Here is a 19,074-nt window from a genome sequence, read left to right on the forward strand (position 1 = left end):
GCGAAGCAGACCCAACTGGAGTACTGATGATGCTGAGGCCATGAGACCCAGCATTTTCTGAAACTTTCTGAGCGGGACTATAGTGCCGCAGCGGAAGGATTTCATCATGCGCTGAATGTTCAGTCTGCGCTGTGGCGATAGCTGCGCTGTCATAGACAGCGAGTCCAGTTCTGTGCCCAGAAAAGATATTCTCTGTGACAGTGACAGTGAACTCTTCGGTGAGCACGAGAGCTGCATGTTCCTCACCCAGGCAGGAAACGCAGATGACACGGCGGTCCCCGTCGCTGAGTGGGGCTCGACACGAGCCACAGAGGGTGCGAGGCATCTTAAAAAAGACGCTCGGCTAGAAAGAGAGTGTGAGTCGCAGAGGCGAACACACACTAGCAGAAAAGGATATAGTACGCCGGACAGCGTAGCAGGAACGGCGACTGAAGGCGGCGAGTTGTCGGCCAGAGGCTTCAGATACGAAGGCTCGTCCCGCAGAGGGCTTTCTCAACGGCGCAGCTTCTTCCTCTCGGGATCTAGCGATGCGAGAGCTTTGCTGAAGAAATGAAAAATCAGATTCTATCAGCCTGTCAAGCTGTATTTATAGGCCTAAGCCACGCCTGTTTCGGCAGGACGTGACGCAGTAGGCGCGAAGTGCCCCCATTGGATCTGACGTCACGAGGGGCTTCTCTCGATAGGCTGCTGCAGTTGCCGCAGGGCAGCCAATAGGCGCGCGAGCTGTCTTGCCTATGTCTGCATGCTGCCGCAACGCATTTTACATTATTTCAAAATTAAGGATAATTTTTGGCTTCAATATCTTCAAAAGAGATTTTCCCCTAGCGTAAGATATTACGCAGTACAAGAGACCTCTCGTAAGAGAACCTTATGTGCTTCTGTGAGAATATCCCCATGTAACTAATAATCCATTCTCCCTATAAATCCATTATAAATCAATGAAGAAAAACAATTATGGGCCTATTAGGTTTTCATAATATACAGGATTTTTATACGTATACTTTTAAAAGAAACCAAAAAATAAATAAAAATTATCCTAATTTTCACTATGCCAATAATAAAAAACAATATATTATTTATTATTTACGGAAGCCCTGAACCGCAACGTAAAAAAAAAAAAAAAAATCTGTAAAAAAACAAAAACAAAGTATGTGTAAAAAAAAAAAAAAAAAAGTAGGGGAGAGGCGGGACAGTTGAATCACTTTTCAGATAAATGTCGTTTTCTAAGATAAGGTTACAGATAGATTTTTTATTTTTTTGTGATTAACAACTCACATATGTGTTCTCTTAGTATCATGTGTTATTCGGTACAAATACAGAATGATTTAAGTAAAATATGACTTTGAACGGGAGTTGTGCTTTGTTTCAATCGTCCCGCCAGTGCGGGACGGTTGAAACACAGGGGTGGGACGGATGAAACATAACAGTTTAAATGGCAACTATTCATCTAATGCTTATTTTTGTGAACAACACCTGACAAGTAACTTATGTACATATTGTTACAAACATATTTTGTAATTTATTTTCATTTAAAGGTTCATATTAACCATTTTTGTCCTGTCGCCCAATAAACAATAGGCGATAATTTTGTAATCTTTCTAACAGGCTATTTTGACGAAGACAGACAAATCAGTTTACAATTAATTTTCTTACATTTCTTCCTTGAGTCATATTGAGTGTTTGCTAGAAGAAAACGAGGCCAACCAGAAGACGATAAATGAAATTTATTGAATATTGAAGATTGGACAATTGATGATTATTACAGAGATAGCATGTGTTGCGTAATTGAAAATTAATTTGCATTAAAAGAAACACAAGTCTAGAAACAGTATATGAATCTATGAACAGTATAGGCTATGACCAGGTTTAACGTGCAGGACGCGCGGTCGGGACGGTTGAAACACTGTTTCAACCGTCCCGACAGCGCATCCTGTCATTTAAACCTCTATTGCTCTTAAACTAAAAAACTCTGATATTGCCCACTTAAGGGTGTGTTGCAGTACTAATACACCTGCCGTATTATCATTACAATGGCACATGAAACAATAAATCCAACTTGTCAGTCCAAAAAAAGTACCGCACAAAATAATTCACTCACCGCATTCAAAAACAGCTTTGCGGCTTTAACTCCAAAACGACACGACGTAAAGAAGAAATGTTTTCGCGGGTATGTTAGGCATTGCGTGCTGTACGTGCTGACGAAATTTGACGTACATGACGTGAGTGGTTTTCAAGGAAATCTCACTGTTTCATCCGTCCCGCGTTTCAATCGTCCCGCCTCTCCCCTATGTAAAAAAAAATAATTATGTAAAAAAAAAAAAAAAAAAGCTATCATTTCGAGATTAAAGTCGAAATGTTTCGAGATTAAAGTCGAAATGTTTCGAGATTAAAGTCGAAATGTTTCGAGAATAAAGTCTTCCGTAGAAGTTGTGTGTGTGCTTGCCGTTATTTCACATTGCCGCACAGGCATTCATGCGTGTGCGTGCGTGTGTGTGTGTGTGTAAATACATGCACTTGTGAAGTCGAACTGCCGTCTATAATAGACACTGTACGTTCTGGATACATTTTAAGTGCATCATTCTGTATCCAATCATTTGACCGGATCCCGTGATTTCCTCAAATATAATAACCACTGGTGGTTGAGGAAAGATTCCCTGAAATGATTGTAAAGCGCTTTTAAGTGTAGGCCTACAGTAGACATGAAAGCGCTATAATGCCTCATTCATGCATTCATTCATTCATTCATAAAGCTGGATATCTTGATCCAGTCTGACAGTATATTTTATAAAGTCCTATAGCCTAATGTCATGTTGGTAGACCTGTAGAATATCCCTTTGTTGAAAGCCCAGATAAAAGTAAAAAGCTATTATTTTGTGTAGATCCAGTTTACACACACACACGCACGCACACGCATGAATGCCTGTGCGGCAATGTGAAATAACGGCAAGCACACACACAACTTCTACGGAAGACTTTATTCTCGAAACATTTCGACTTTAATCTCGAAACATTTCGACTTTAATCTCGAAATGATAGCTTTTTTTTTTTTTTTTTTTTTACATAGGCTAATTATTTTTTTTTACATACTTTTTTTTTTTTTTTTTACACATAGGCCTACTTTTTTTTTTTTTTTTTTTACAGACTTTTTTTTTTTTTTACGTTGCGGTTCAGGGCTTCCGTAATTATTAGCAGTAATGACAGTATTTTTTTTTTTTTACTTATTCACAATGCAACAGAACCTACCATACTAATAGGCTGAGATTAGATATATTTGTATTTTCAAAATGAGAATTTTACTGTTAACATGTGTTGTATCCCATACAATAACATAGCATCAGCCCTGGGGCCTCATTTATAAAGCTTGCGTACGCACAAAACGGGGCTGAAAACATGCGTACGCCAGTTCCTGCGCAAAAGGTGGGATTTATAAAGAAAAACTTGACGGGAAAATTTGCAAACTCTGACCCATGCGTACGAACGTTTTGGAGATGGAGCACTTTGGCGACACCGATGGTGAGCTGGAGTTAAATGTATTTTTGGTCACTTTTATACAGAAAATCTAAAGAAAATTAAACATATACAGAAAGATTATACAAATAAAATTTCAATCACCAAGGGCCTCATTTATAAAGCTTGCGTACGCACAAAACGGGGCTGAAAACATGCGTACGCCAGTTCCTGCGCAAAAGGTGGGATTTATAAAGAAAAACTTGACGTGAAAATATGCGCACCTACACGCAAACTCTGACCCATGCGTACGCACATTTTGGAGACGGAGCAGTTTGGCGACACCGATGGTGAGTTGGAGTTAAATGTCTTTTTGGTCACTTTTAGAATTTAGAATTAAAATTAAACATAATACAGAAAGATAATACAAATATAATTTCACTCACCAAGCCTGTCACTCGAAGCAAATATCCATTCCTTCTTAAATGTCCGCGGCAGCGAGCGTGTTGAGCCGTTTAGTGAAACTGACGCAAATAACAGTTTAAATAAATAAAATACTTCTGATATAAACATTTATATTAAATATGCCATTCAAATTAATACACTTAAACATGAAATCATTACTGAAGTTACAACATTTTTTTTAATTCAATCATTAGAAATATTTGTTGTGGATGCGATTGTTTTTGAACACTTTTCCTGTGGCGTGCTTTAATGTTTTAACCACAGAGATAATTGCTTATCATGATAATACCAGATTGTCTGAGAAAATAGTTTCATGCAAATAATGCCCAAGGCCTATCTGTTTCCATTAAAAATATAAATCAATTAAAAATACAATTCGGCAAGTGGAAAAGATTGAGAAAAACTTTCTCTGAAATGTATTTTACACTATTTTATTTATGTAGGCTATTCAAAAACAAGGCAAGGATAGACAACTACTTGATTTGTATTAATGTAATGTTTCTTGTACCGTTTATATCATTTGCATATGATTATTCATCCACGTGATAACGTTTAAGTTATCACGTGGATGAATAATCATATGCAAATGATATGTAGATGAGGATCTGCATAGTAAAACTAGGCGTTGTAAGCTCCATATATGGTTATTTCGGGTGGAGACGCATGCACGCACAATCTTCCGCTGACTGGGATTTATAAAGTGAATTCTGCGCAGGTTCTGGCGTACGCACGGTTTTATAAGTCTGAATATTTTTTTGCGTACGCCATTTTTGGCTTTCGGGCGCACGTACACTTTTAGTAAGTTCCTACGCACAGTTTTATAAATGAGGCCCCAGATCTGGCCCACATCTGATACGCATGGAATCCATGTACCAATTGTGGCCCGGAATGGGGCAGACATATGTTACTGTCTGGGATGTTTGATCTTGATTCCTGCATCAGTTTAACCATAGACAGTATGAGTTTAACCTGTTGCCAGAGTACTTGTTCCTTTTTTTGTTTTTGAGGTGGTAGGCATTTAATACAAGGTGCTTTACCGCCATCTACTGGTAAAGACTGTGGATCCGGATTAAATATTTTTTTTACTCTATTCTCTTATAACTCTGTTGCTTCCCTCTGTCAGTGACTAAATTGCATGAAGTTTGCATGAATTCATCCTTCCTGTCATTTCAATATTTGTGACACAGAAAAGAAAAGATTAACACAATTTCTGTTTCATGCCAACATTATTTTTTAAGTGTTCTGTTTTGATTTATTTACTGTATGGCTGCATGATTTGGGTTTATTTTGTCATGTAGGCCACAACTTGTCACCACAAATTATAAATGATGTTTTCTGTTACATAGGAACTACTGAACATAACACACATTAAGAAGTGTATAAAGTGTTACTACTCCTGTCCGAGCTTGGTTTCGCCGATTGAACATGGATCGGATTTATAATGTCTGAGAAGAGACGTGCAGGGGCTGCGTTCCAGTCCAAAATTGTCATGCCCTTCACTCGCTAACTTCCCTCCGTCTGTCTCGTTCACTCGGATGTACGTCATTGCTTACGTTGCACGAGTGCCCACTACTGGCGGAAACTGCGGCGGGCTGAACTGGAACGTCCTAAGCCCTTGATCACTTGGAATCAGCTATGGAGTTGATTTATTATTTGCATTTTTTTTTCCTTTAAGAATTTGTGTAATGCAGCATACACATGTTTATAGGTGTGTTTGGGTTGTTTTAAATAAAAAAATATATATAATTAATATAGAGTTGTTTGTTGTGGTGATGATTAGATGAGATCTGTGGGGACGTCACAATCATACTGCATTGTGGGACATATAGGTGCCTGAAGTGTACTTTTGAATTAGACTCGCTCCCTCGGTCAAAATCGAGGGAACGAGGGTCTGTCCATATAAACTTCCCTCGTCCACTTCACAAGTGGAACGCACTTCAAAATGGCGGCAGGGATTCCCCCGAGGGGAAGTGCTTAGGGAAGTTCGCAAGTGCGTGTCTAAAAGAGGACTGGAACGCAGCACAGTAATCTGGTGACCGTCGGCGTTGGTCTGCGTTTTTGCGCATGCGCACACATTGTATCCGGAAGTTTTTAACCTTAACTGGTCTCTGAAATTTACTGTGTATAATCACGCGGTGTTTCTGCTCAACTAATGATCGATGCCAATTTTGTGTTCAGTTTTATTGGGTTTTTTTTTTTTTTTCTAAAATAAAACTATTATTATAGTACGTTGATAGCGAACAGGTCAAATGTGGGTCATTTTTTTAGGTCGGCCATAAACCCACTAAACGCTTCAGCTCAGCATTGACGATTTTTACGTACACCACAGCGCGAGCTCGTGCTGCCATGACATCTGCTGAAGCAGCGCCGAAGAAGAAACACGTTCGGTTTGCCAGGATGGAAGAGGACATTGACCACAACGAGCAAGAGGAGGACACGCTTTTCGACAAGCGTAAAGACATTAAGGAGGGGCTGAAAAGTGCGCTGAAGGGGGGTAAAGGGGTCCTGAACCTGGACTCCGACCAGGTTGATGTAATTCGACCCGGACGGAGCCAGAGCAATACTGGGACCTGCTGGCGATGGTTGGTCAGCCTTACGCTTTGCGCATCGTTTCTCGGACTGGTGGGTCTGTAATGTTCAGCTTGCATGTGGGAAATAGAAAACGATCATATGAACACATAACGTTAAAGCTTTGCACCCTGTGATTTAATGCCCTATCTCCTGTTATTTTATGTCTGAACGTGTTCTCTGGCTGTTTAAAACAACTGAATGAAAAAAAAATAACTGGGAATAGATGTTCAAATCATTGTTATGGTAATTTCCTGTTCGTCTACATTATTTTCATGAAACAGGATAATTTATAAGGGAAAATGCCTGACAAGTTTGCAGTGGTGTAACATGACCGACAGGTTAATCTGGGCCTGGGTTCAAGTTCAGGTTAAAACTTAATATGATATTTTGACAGATGATACTAATTGGTTACCATATTCTTGTGCTATGGAGTATATTACACAGTATGTACAAGGTACCTGATTACCATGGTATTAGCATGGTTCTATGCTGATATTCACTGTAGTTTAGTAAAGCAATACTACACACATCCCAGAATATTGGAGTGGCTGGTCAGTAGAAAAATATTTTCTGTTGCACATTTAAATGTCAATAACTAACTCATGCAATTATAAATCTTAACTCCTAAGCAGTCGTAATTTTTAAACATATTGTATGCATTCACACAAAGTACATTTTATTTTTTAAATACCTCATATGTGTTTTTTTTTACCAATACAATATCTTGGTATTGTTTGAAGTACTATGAAAAAATACTGGTATGTGAATATAAAATTACCGTTTTAAGTCATTACTGTGTCTCTGTAAGATAACAATCCATTTTATGTGCACATGTCGGAATGTGCTGCACATAAATTATCTTCTATATTTTTATATTTCTGCATTTGTTTATATGGTATATTTATAGGGAATGGCCATCGCTGTTTTGGGCCCTACCTTTGAAGACCTGGCTATGAATGTCAACAAGAACATGAGTTCCTTATCCTATATATTTGTGAGTCGTGCATCAGGATACATTGGAGGCTCCCTGATAGGAGGGATCCTTTTTGACTGTGTGAATCCCTATCTGCTTTCTGGTAAGGCCCATGAACTCCACAGAGAAAAGGACAATGTATTAAACGAAAGAAGCTTTTTAATCTTTAATTTAGTAAATGATTTACTTATAAAAATGTGTGTTTAATTATTATAGGAGTTAAAGATATGGACTCTGGGTAATCACCTGATGAAGCTAATGTGTTTAGATTTGAGTAACCTTTGATAGGTTTCAGTGATCTGAAGCAAAGATTTTTAGAGCAGCACTATTTATTTAAATGATGCAAAAAGATAAAGGGGAAAGCATAGAAAGGGCAAAATAAGAGGAAGGCTACAGAAAAGCGAGCTAAATTGCCCAAAATAATTCCCTGTCACTCTGCTACCAACTATCACGCATGAGTTCAATGATAGTTGGTGGGACCATGTGTCATGGTGTATGTTTTGTGGTAGGACCCCACGGTCCGTGTACTTTTTCGTTCATTCATTATTCTATTTCGGAATGAAAGATGAAATTTAAAAAAGGGTGCAGCTTTGTTTTTTGTTTAAAAGAAAAAAGCAGAAATGGCTATATTTTGTTTTCCAAATGTATTGTTGTCATCAAATAATAGTATTAGAAAATTGGACGACATTTCCGATCATTTTTTAATTAGTAATATTTATTTGTACGTTTATTGTATTTCATTTGACTGATCCTATCTTTACCCGGAAGTAAATTACACCGTCGTGCGAAGTCATAGATATATACACTAGATGTCGGACATGTAACCTATTTATGTCCGACACGGTCAGACATGTATTTATCATTGAGTCCAGAGAAAATTTAAGGTTTTGATATTAAGATCATCTACTTATTTTTCAAAATATAATGCATAGTGTTAGTAGGCCTAAGTTTATTAGTCACATTCTTCCACTTGAGTAAACTTAGAATGAACTATCGCTACTTATAGCCTATAGATATATATATACTGTATACAGGGTGCGATTTGAGAAAAAACAGGGGGGGGGGGGGGGGGATGGGTGTTTTGAAACATGAACTTCATCACTGCATTTGCAGGAATTGTAAAATCTTTTTTCTTATTAACTCATGAAGTAGCCTAACGCAATTTTTTTACTCTAATAGCTTATCTTTCCCAACACTGTGGTCCTTGTTCATGAGTCAACCTGGGACTGTGAGTTCTGCTGAAGTTGGGAGTTGCCGTCCATCATACCTGTAGTAACATTCTCATTTGCAGGTTTAGGTTTTTATTTTTTTATTTTTTTTGACGGTCCTGTAAAATATGATGATATGCTGCTCTGGACCCTTTTCATTATTCCCAGCTAGCTAGCTAGAGTTTTCGCGCTGAAATATTACATAAATATTTGTACTTGGTGACATTCTGAAAAGCCGTACATGGATCAAAGCTAATGGACAGGATCAGATAAATTAGCCGCAATGTCATCTATTGTCATATATCAGCCTCTGCTGAACCACGGATTGATTGCAAAGTTAAACCATCACAGTAGAAACAGTTTTACTGCTGCTGTTAAAGTAATAACGTTAACTTATCGCGATGCTGAGATACAGTGAAATGATAGAAAAGACAGATGCATTATAAATCTGTGTTAGTCAATTGGCCTCATTCGCGTCTACCGCTCCGCGCTAAACGCCTCATTCAACGCCTCATTCAGTACATCTAGACGCGTGTAAACGCATCTTTACATTGACTTAACATTGAAATCACTCGCGCCAGACGCTCAAGAGTGAGTGAGCAATCAAAAAACCTTTGCTTTAGCCCAGGCACGGTGCCAGGATTCCAGTTTTGGATGGGCCAGACCAATTGTGGGTGGGCCTTAAATTAAAAACGTTAAATTAAAAACGTTATCCAATCACTGTTTAACCTAATAAAAAAAATATTGACTAATATAGCCTACTGTTATACAGTATTATATGTGCGTATACATAATCTAGATTTTAATAGCTTGATGCTCTTTAAATATTTTGTTGCATAGTTAAAAGTTTCGGTGCATAGGACGGACCTATCCGCGATCGCTCTCCATGGTTCTGACCAAAGAAGGGCGCTTTGGAATCTCCATTACGCATCATACCTGGGCTGCATTTTCCATTGACGTTGTCTCTTAGCGCGCTACTAAGACTCTTAAGGGATAACTTAACTAAAGGTATACTACCACTAAAGGTTTTGCTGTTTTTGGTAAAACATGATTTTGACCACTTCATTAAGTTTTGTTTTGTAGAAAACTCTTTTTAAAAGATTTTTGTTTTGTATAAATTGTATCTTAATTTTGATCAATGTTTTATCAACCAATTGCCCATATTTAATAAATAAGAAGCAAATATATAGCAGGCAATGTAATAAGGCGCCGGCACAATCACTTGCATTGCACGTGAACTGGAGGGCGCCGAAACTCAGCTTGTGCCTCACAGATTTGAGAAATATGGGCTATCTATTACAGAAAGCTTGAAATGTCTACTTTTAAACGAAAATATTCAAAACCAAAAGAAATAGGCTACTCTCTAATTATGTAATCCATATGAAATGTGCATTTCTCTCTGGCGTTCATGGCGAGTCCGCATCGTCAACTTCATCTTTGCAGCGACACAGAAAACACCTGTTTATTAATAAACAATTAAATGTCTCCTAGCTAATTTAGACACATTCATAATCATTACTTTAACCGGTTCTTTGTGGCAAGCTTTATGCGTGCGGTCATAACGCTCATTATCCTGTATATAGCATATTTAAGTAAGCTAATTAAATTAATATAAAGAGGCGATTTGTCCACGAATGGCTTAAATGAACAACTACTAGTCGACTAGAAAAAAAAAAATTTAGTCGGAGGCAGCCCTTATTCCACATATTTTCGAACCAGACTCAGGCCATTCTGGGTTGAGCGAGCGACCCTGAGCGGAATGAGTGAGCGTAGCGGAATATTCAGAAATGCGCTCTCCGCTCACGAGCTCTGATCGGAACAAACCCGAACCTCACTGTCTGCTGAACTTGCGCAGAAACATCAAAATAGACATAGCCAGCTTTTTTAAATTGTTTTTAAAACTAAACATTTAGACTATTTTAGTACACATTATGAGCTTATTGACGATTTTTTTATAATTCTTGACAAAATTAGAATATATTAAAAGTTTTTTTTTTTTTTAAGTTTTGGGTGGGCCTGTTGAAAAGTGGGTGGCGTCTCGCAAGTGTTGATAGGCTATTACTCGTGAGGTGTAACCAATCAGATAGCACCGTGGGCGGGACATTGAGCAAGTCTGCAGAGTGGTGATTACAGACAGGCTGCGGCAGCTATATCAGAGCCAGCCAAAGTAGCGCATTTTAAAATAAAATTTACTTTAATCAAACCAGGGATCCGTGATAAGTTTTGTGATCCGTCTCGCCACTAGTGTAGTAGCACTGATGACTTTGAGGGGGGGATAAATTTATCCCCACCGGGGATAAAAATTATTAAGCAGAGGCAGGGATACATTGACCAGAAAGGGGGAAATCCCACGCATCCCCCCCTAAGTTTACTCAAGTGGAAGAATGTGACTAATAAACTTAGGCCTACTAAAACTATGCATTATATTTTGAAAAATAAGTAGATGATCTTAATATCAAAACCTTAAATTTTCTCTGGACTCAATGATACATACATGTCTGACCGTGTCGGACATAAATAGGTTACATGTCCGACATATAGGCTATCTATGACTTCGCACGACGGTGTAATTTACTTCCGGGTAAAGGTAGGATCAGTCAAATGAAATACAATAAACGTACAAATAAATATTACAAATTAAAAAACGATCTGAAATGTCGTCCAATTTTCTAATACTATTATTTGATGACAACAATACATTTGGAAAACAAAATATAGCCATTTCTGCTTTTTTCTTTTAAACAAAAAACAAAGCTGCACCCTTTTTTAAATTTCATCTTTCATTCCGAAATAGAATAATGAATGAACGAAAAAGTACACAGACCCCCCCACTAGGGCTGGACCCGAATATTCGAATATTCGTTCGGTGGGTTGGTATTCGATTTGAAAATTTGACATTCGAATATTCGTTTTTTGTTTGTTTGTTTTTTGCACACCTGGCATCCCCCTCGAAACGGTTCTCATTCGCGCTTGAATATGTTCAACACTATAAAATCTGACGAAATACAATACTCTTTTTTTTTTTTACAATTATCTTATATAGCCTAGCCATTTTTAATAGGATGGACAGTTGAAGGAACCCAACCTCGTTATACTTAATAAATATATTTGCTGCTTCTTGGCCTGCTAAAGTGTTCCTGCAACGGGAGTATTCTCTGGCTAGAGCGCAGAACAGCGGAGTTTGTATGGACAGAAGTGCATGCCTGAGCTTGTATTTTGGATTAAGCTGTGTTGCTTTGACATTGTGGAAAATAGAATAATAGAAACAAAATGTATTAAGCTTTTTACCTGTTATTATAAATCAATTAAATTAATTAAATTAATCTCGTTTTTAATTTAACTTAATTTTGTTTTTCTTTATTTAAATTTCATTTTTTATTTATAATAATAATTATAAATAATAATAACTAATTTACATAGCGCCTTTCAAAGAACCCAAGGACGCTTAACAAACAACAAGAGAAAGGGGAGGAGGATAAGAGGAGAGAGGTGTGAAGCCGGGGGAGCTAAAGCCCATAGGCCTCATTGAAGAGGTGTGTTTTAAGCTGGTTTTTAAAGGTTATTAGAGAGGAGGCAGAGCGGATGGCATGGGGAAGCTTGTTCCAGACTGACGGTGCACTAACACAGAAGGCTCTATCACCAAATGTCCGGAGCCTGGACTTAGGGACAGCGAGCAGGTCCTTGTCAGAGGACCGCAGGGACCGTGACTGAGTGTAGGGATGGAGTAGATCAGTAAGGTACTGGGGTGCAAGTCCATGGAGAGATTTGTACGTCAGGAGAAGGATTTTATATTTGATCCGGGACTTAACTGGCAGCCAGTGAAGCTTCATCAGGATGGGAGTAATGTGAAGTCCAAGTTTTGTGTGGGTGAGCATCCTAGCCACAGAGTTCTGTACATACTGGAGTCTGTCAGTAGCCTTGCTGGGCAGACCGAACAGGATACCATTACAATAGTCAAGTAGGGAGGTGATGGATTTGATGAGGGTCTCAGCTACAGAGTTGGAGAGGCAATGTCGGAGTCTGGAGATGTTCTTAAGATGGTAAAAGGCTTGTCGAGTTCACGCGCATAGGTTTAGTTACCTATGATCACGTGCGTGAACTCGGCAATCGACTACTTTGGACTTCAACCGAAAACAGGATGTAAATACAGGTATTTGCGCTGGCTTAAATAACATCATTTTTATCCATTTCTTTCACATCTACTGCAGTCAGATTCACTCGTGTTCACTCTGAAGGAATCACTCACATGACCTGTGCACTTGTAATGACACATCAAGGATGTTAAGAGGCTAAAAGCAGGTTTAAATATTGCCCCATTGAAGTCAACAGGGTGCAAATTTTAAAAAGAGGATAACACGGTGTAGGCAACACCGATTTTTGTCATTGTTCTCTGTATTGACAGCACTCCAAATTGACAAAAAAATGAGCTCAATGTTAAAATTGACCGGAGTTCTCCTTTAAGCTCGGATCTCTTTTGAAATATAAGAAGTAAAGTGGTTTGTCCTGTCCGTTTAATCCCTTAAGACATAACTGGCTGTGTTTACGTTAATTTTGCACAAGTATATTAAACCACTTACACGGAGTCGCACAGCCGCATGCGCGAGCAGTCTACACAAAGCGCGCGTCAGCATTTGAAATTGAAAGCAGCCTTCTGTTAGTGAGGTTCATATTTTAACTATATAAAAGTCCACTGCATTCCAAACCACATAAATGATGACTTCGTAGAGCATTTGTAAGGAAAATACCGAAAGGCGAGACAGCACGCTTCAAGTGTAAGTTAACGTAACATCAAACAAAGCGCGCGTCTCTCACAGCGCATCCTGTGCAATGAAGCCTGTGAATGTCCTTGTCAAGTCAAGTCAAGTCATCTTCATTTATATAGCGCTTTTAACAATGTAGATTGTTTCAAAGCAGCTTTACAGAGATAAACGTATAATTTATGGTAACAGATTGTTTTGGCTTTATAGCGGTTCTTTAGTAAAGTTATTTTCCAGCTAAGGTTAGTTATGATTGATTCGCTTCCGTCGCAACAATCATTTGTTATTAAATTAGGGGCCGCTAAGACGACCCAATTCTCTCTACACAGACTTTAAATGCGAACCTGTGAGAAACGCTGATGGCGTTCACATGCGCATTAAGAATTGGTTCTATAGTTATGTGCGTTTGAATATATGTACGCAGGTTTGTAATTCCCTACAAACCAAGCCTAAACAAAGTACTGGTGTTTCCTTATAATTTTTGATACAGAATTTTATTTTATTTTATCAATTTGGGGTAGATGACCTAATCTATGCAGCCTAATATTGAATCTAAAGTCTATAATGTATTATGTGAAAGCTAGGTCAAAGAAATGTGTTTTTAGTCTAGCTTTGAACTGACAGAGTGTGTCTGCTTCCCGGACAATGGTAGGAAGGCTGTTCCAAAGTTTTGGTGCTAAATAGGAGAAGGATCTACCGCCAGCAGTCGATTTTGATATTCTAGGTATTATCAACTGGCCGGAATTTTGAGATCGCAATAGACGTGAAGGACTATAATGCGTTAAGAGCTCGCTCAAGTACTGCGGAGCTAAACCATTTAGTGCTTTGTACGTGATCAGCAATATTTTAAAATTGATGCGATGTTTAATAGGGAGCCAGTGCAGTTTTGACAGAACCGGGCTAATATGGTCATACTTCCTGGTTCTGGTAAGAACTCGAGCTGCTGCGTTTTGAACTAGCTGTAGTTTGTTTATTAAGCGTGCAGGGCAACCACCCAGTAGAGCATTACAATAATCTAGCCTTGAGGTCATGAACACATGAACTAATTGTTCCGCATTTGTCAATGAGAGCATATGACGTAATTTAGATATATTTTTAAGATGGAAAAATGCAGTTTTACAGATACTAGACACGTGACTTTCAAATGAAAGATTGGTATCAAAGAGCACACCCAGGTTCCTAACCGACGACGAAGACTTAACAGAGCAGCCATCAAGTGTTAGACAGTATTCTAGGTTATTACGTGAGGAAGTTTTTTGTCCAATAATTAGAATCTCTGTTTTTTCAGAATTTAGAAGTAGGAAATTACGAGTCATCCAATTTTTTATATCCGCTATGCATTCCGTTAATTTTGTGAATTGGTAAGTTTCGTTAGGTTTTGAAGAAATATAGAGCTGAGTATCGTCGGCATAACAGTGAAAGCTAATTCCATGTTTCCTAATGATATCTCCTAATGGTAGCATGTACAGAGTGAAAAGCAGCGGTCCTAGTACTGAGCCTTGTGGTACGCCATACTGAACTTGTGATCGATGAGACATCTCTTCATTTACTGCTACAAACTGATAACGGTCAGATAAGTATGATTTAAACCATGCTAGTGCAATTCCACTAATGCCAACATAATTTTCGAGTCTATTTAAAAGAATGTTGTGGTCGATAGTATCAAATGCAGCACTAAGATCGAGTAACACTAATAGCGAGACACAACCACGATCGGATGATAAGAGCAAATCATTTGTGACTCTAACGAGAGCCGTCTCGGTACTATGGTACGGTCTAAATCCTGACTGAAAATCCTCGCAGATATCATTTCTTTCAAGAAAGGAACACAGTTGTGAAGATACTGCTTTTTCTAATATCTTTGACAGAAAAGGTAGATTTGAGATCGGCCTGTAATTGACTAATTCTGTAGGATCAAGTTGCGTTTTTTTAACAAGCGGTTTAATCATAGCCAGCTTAAAGGTTTTTGGTACGTATCCTAGAGACAAAGATGAATTAATGATATTAAGAAGAGGATCTATGACCTCTGGAAGTATTTCTTTCAGTAGCTTAGTCGGTATAGGGTCTAACATACATGTTGTAGATTTAGATGATTTAACGAGTTTAGTAAATTCTTCCTCTTCTATAGCAACGAACGAATCAAATTTTTCCTCCGGGAGACTACAATGCACTGCCTGATGCGATACTGTAGTAGACGGTTGCATAGTTATAATTTTCTCCCTGATATTATCAATCTTATAAGTGAAGAAGTTCATAAAGTCATTACTGCTGTGTTGCTTGGAAACTTCGGTGCTTGAAGCTTTCTTTTTCGTTAGTTTAGCCACCGTTTCAAATAAATACCTAGGATTATGTTTATTTTCTTCTAATAGGTTTGAAAAATAAGCAGATCTAGCAGCTTTTAAGGCCTCTCTGTATGCAATCGAGCTCTCTTTCCATGAAATGCGAAATACCTCTAGTTTTGTTTTCTTCCAGTTGCGCTCCATTTTTCTGGCTGCTCTCTTAAGGGCCTGAGTGTGCTCGTTGTACCACGGCGTTGGACTATTTTCTTTAATCTTCTTTAAGCGCAACGGAGCAACTGTGTCTAAAGTGCTGGAAAAGAGAGAGTTAAAAGTTTCTGTTGCAATATCGAGTTCTTCTAAGCTATCCGGGATGCTGAGATGATGAAACTGATCAGGAATATTATTGATAAAGCAATCTTTAGTGGCAGAAGTGATAGGTCTAACATATTTGAAACACGGAGTCGGCTTTGCAGCCTTGGCTAAATGAAGTTTACGCAAGACTAGATAATGATCTGAGATGTCATCGCTCTGCTGCAGAATTTCAACGGCATCAACATCTATTCCATGTGATAATATTAGATCTAGAGTATGATTATGACGATGAGTAGGTCCTGACACGTGTTGTCTAACTCCAATTGAGTTTACAATGTCTTTAAATGCCAATCCCAATGCATCTTTTTCATTATCGATGTGTATATTAAAATCACCAACAATTAGTACTTTATCTGCAGTCAATATTAATTCTGATAGAAAGTCTGCAAATTCTTTGATAAAATCTTTATGGTGCCCTGGTGGCCTGTATACAGTAGCCAGCACAAATCTCAAACGTGATTTATCATTTATACTATATATTTTTACATTAAGTACTAACACTTCAAAAGAATTATATTTAAAACTTGATTTCTTAGTGGTTTTGAAAATATTACTATAGATTACAGCAACTCCTCCCCCTTTGCGTTTCAGACGAGGCTCATGTTTATAACAGTAATCTTGCGGGGTGGACTTATTTAAAGTAATGTAATCGTTTGGTTTTAGCCAGGTTTCTGTCAAACACAGCACATCTAGGTTATTATCTGAAATCATATCATTAACAATGAGTGCTTTTGAAGTAAGCGATCGAATATTCAGCAACCCAAGCTTTAGCATTTGCTCATCTGTATTATAGCTGTTTTTTATTTGTTGAACATCAATTAAATTTTTAACCTTAGATGGGTTAAAACGTTTTTTGGATTTCCAAATTCGGGGAACAGACACAGTCTCTATATGATGATAGCTAGGTGAAAGAGGCTCTATGTGATGGGATTTATCTGACCTGGGCGACGCGAGACCGCTAGCAGACAGTCGGTTTAGCCAGTCGGTCTGCTTCCTGACCTGAGCCCCAGATTGTCACGTTTGAGCTCTAAGACTATGAGCCATATTACTAGAGAGAAGAGCAGCACCATCCCAGGAGGGATGAATACCATCTCTTTTCAACAGGTCAGGTTTGCCCCAAAAACTTTTCCAATTGTCTATAAATTCTATATTATTAAGCGGACACCACTTAGACAGCCAACCGTTAAGCGAACACAATCTACTAACTATCTCATCACTCCTGCGAACAGGAAGGGGGCCAGAGCAAATTACAGTGCTTGACATCGTACTTGCGAGTTCACACACCTCTTTAATATTCATTTTGGTGATCTCCGACTGGCGGAGTCGAACATCATTAGTGCCGACGTGAATAATGATCTTAGAGAATTTACGATTAGCATTAGCCAGCACTTTTAAATTTGCTTTGATGTCAGGCGCTCTGGCTCCCGGCAAACATGTGACTATGGTGGTTGGTGTCTCTATTTTCACGTTCCGTGTAATAGAATCGCCAATAACTAGGGCACAATCATTCTCAGTGGGTGTTTCACTGAGCGGGGCAAATCGATTTGTTATGGTAATCGGAACGGAAGAGTGTTTTTTTGATCCGCGACTAGAGCTATCCCTCACTGTCACCCATTTGCCTGGCTGCGCAGGCACTAATTCAGCTGGAACCGCATCATGTAAAGAGTTCACTATGCTAGGCGCATCCAAAATAGTATCTGAAGCTCTAGCACTCTTACTATCCTCAATTAAAGTTTGGATGCATGTTTCTAGTTCTGAAATCTTCTCTGTCAGCCTAACTGTCTCCTTGCATTTATCACATATAAATCCTATATTGCCAACAGAGAAGTCTATGCTAAACATGTGACATGAAGTGCAGGTGACAATAACAGGACAAGACATTACTCACCGTGTTTGTTGAGTGATTCTTACTCACCTGAGCTTTTATGAACTCAAAGGCGCGAGCGCGCGAGAGAAAAATAAATAAATAAAAATAGCTGAGCGCACGGGTGGCGCATTAGCAGGCTAGCGAATTACTAGCGTGTTGTGCTAGTAGTAACGGAAGCTAGCGATGTCAGGTTAATCTGAGATGTTGGGTAAGCTGTATTTAGTAGTAGTATAAACAACTAGAAATTGTAGTAAATGATGGTTCAAAACAAGGAAATACGAGGCTAAGACGGAGCTTACAGCACCGAAGCAAACACACTCACAGCAGGCAGCGAGGCAGACAGGAGCAATCGATCAGACAGGATCAGCAATCGATCAGGATTTTTTTTTGTGTTGTACATTGACTAGGACTTGTAATTCGCTTCAACCTTTCCGAACTTATGAAAGATTATTTTACGGAAAGTTTGATTGGTGTATGTATGTGTGTGAGGAATTGGAAGAAAGCAGATTACGGGTGTTTCTAAAGCAAACTCAGAGTCATCGCATATCTGGTTAAAAACTAAGCTCAGAATCGATTCTGAAATTCTCATAATCTATCCAGAATCGTTGGAGAGAGAATCGCGATGCATCGATGGATCGATTTTTTTTCTCCCACCCCTAAATCATGTTTCACGCTGTCAATGCGGTGGTCTGCGTTGCGCTGATCTTATTTACACTATCGAGTGAAGGTGCAGCATTCTAACATTGAGTCATAATGAGCTGTTTGTGAATAAATTATCCGCTTCCAAATTATGTCATTTTAATCACGAAATTGAAACATTAAAAAACAATTTGCTCTTTATGGTGTGCGAGTGATAGAGCGCGGCAGCAACGAACCAACTGATCAGCTTGCAGCGTAACAACATTGAATGTTCAGCCGAACAGCTGATCATAGCTGTACAGGGCGCCTTATTATTTTTCATCTCCATAAATATATCTAATAGTAAAGCTAATGCAAGGGCTAGAAATCAATTAATCTTTTGCTGATACGTCCTTGACATCATGGAGAGCGCAGTTCATGGTTGCATAGCAACGACAGACGCCACGGGAGAGCAATCTTGTGGAAAGGAGAGAGCGGCGCACTCACGCTTTCCACT

At 38.7% G+C, this 19,074-nt stretch overlaps 1 protein-coding gene across 1 annotated transcript in view; it reads left to right on the forward strand.

Moving 5' to 3' along the window:
* Positions 1 to 5,923: 5,923 nt before the first annotated feature.
* mfsd4b (major facilitator superfamily domain containing 4B) overlaps positions 5,924 to 19,074 on the forward strand; it is a 54,844-nt gene continuing 41,693 nt past the window's right edge. The window contains exons 1-2 of the mRNA XM_079887723.1: positions 5,924 to 6,534; positions 7,391 to 7,559. Coding sequence (XP_079743849.1) covers positions 6,259 to 6,534; positions 7,391 to 7,559 — 445 coding nt within the window. The 5' untranslated portion in view covers positions 5,924 to 6,258. The remainder of the gene's footprint in view (positions 6,535 to 7,390; positions 7,560 to 19,074) is intronic.

Source organism: Squalius cephalus (genome assembly GCF_949319135.1).
Source record: "Squalius cephalus genome assembly, chromosome: 12".
In the NCBI taxonomy this organism is placed as follows: Eukaryota; Metazoa; Chordata; class Actinopteri; order Cypriniformes; family Leuciscidae; genus Squalius; species Squalius cephalus.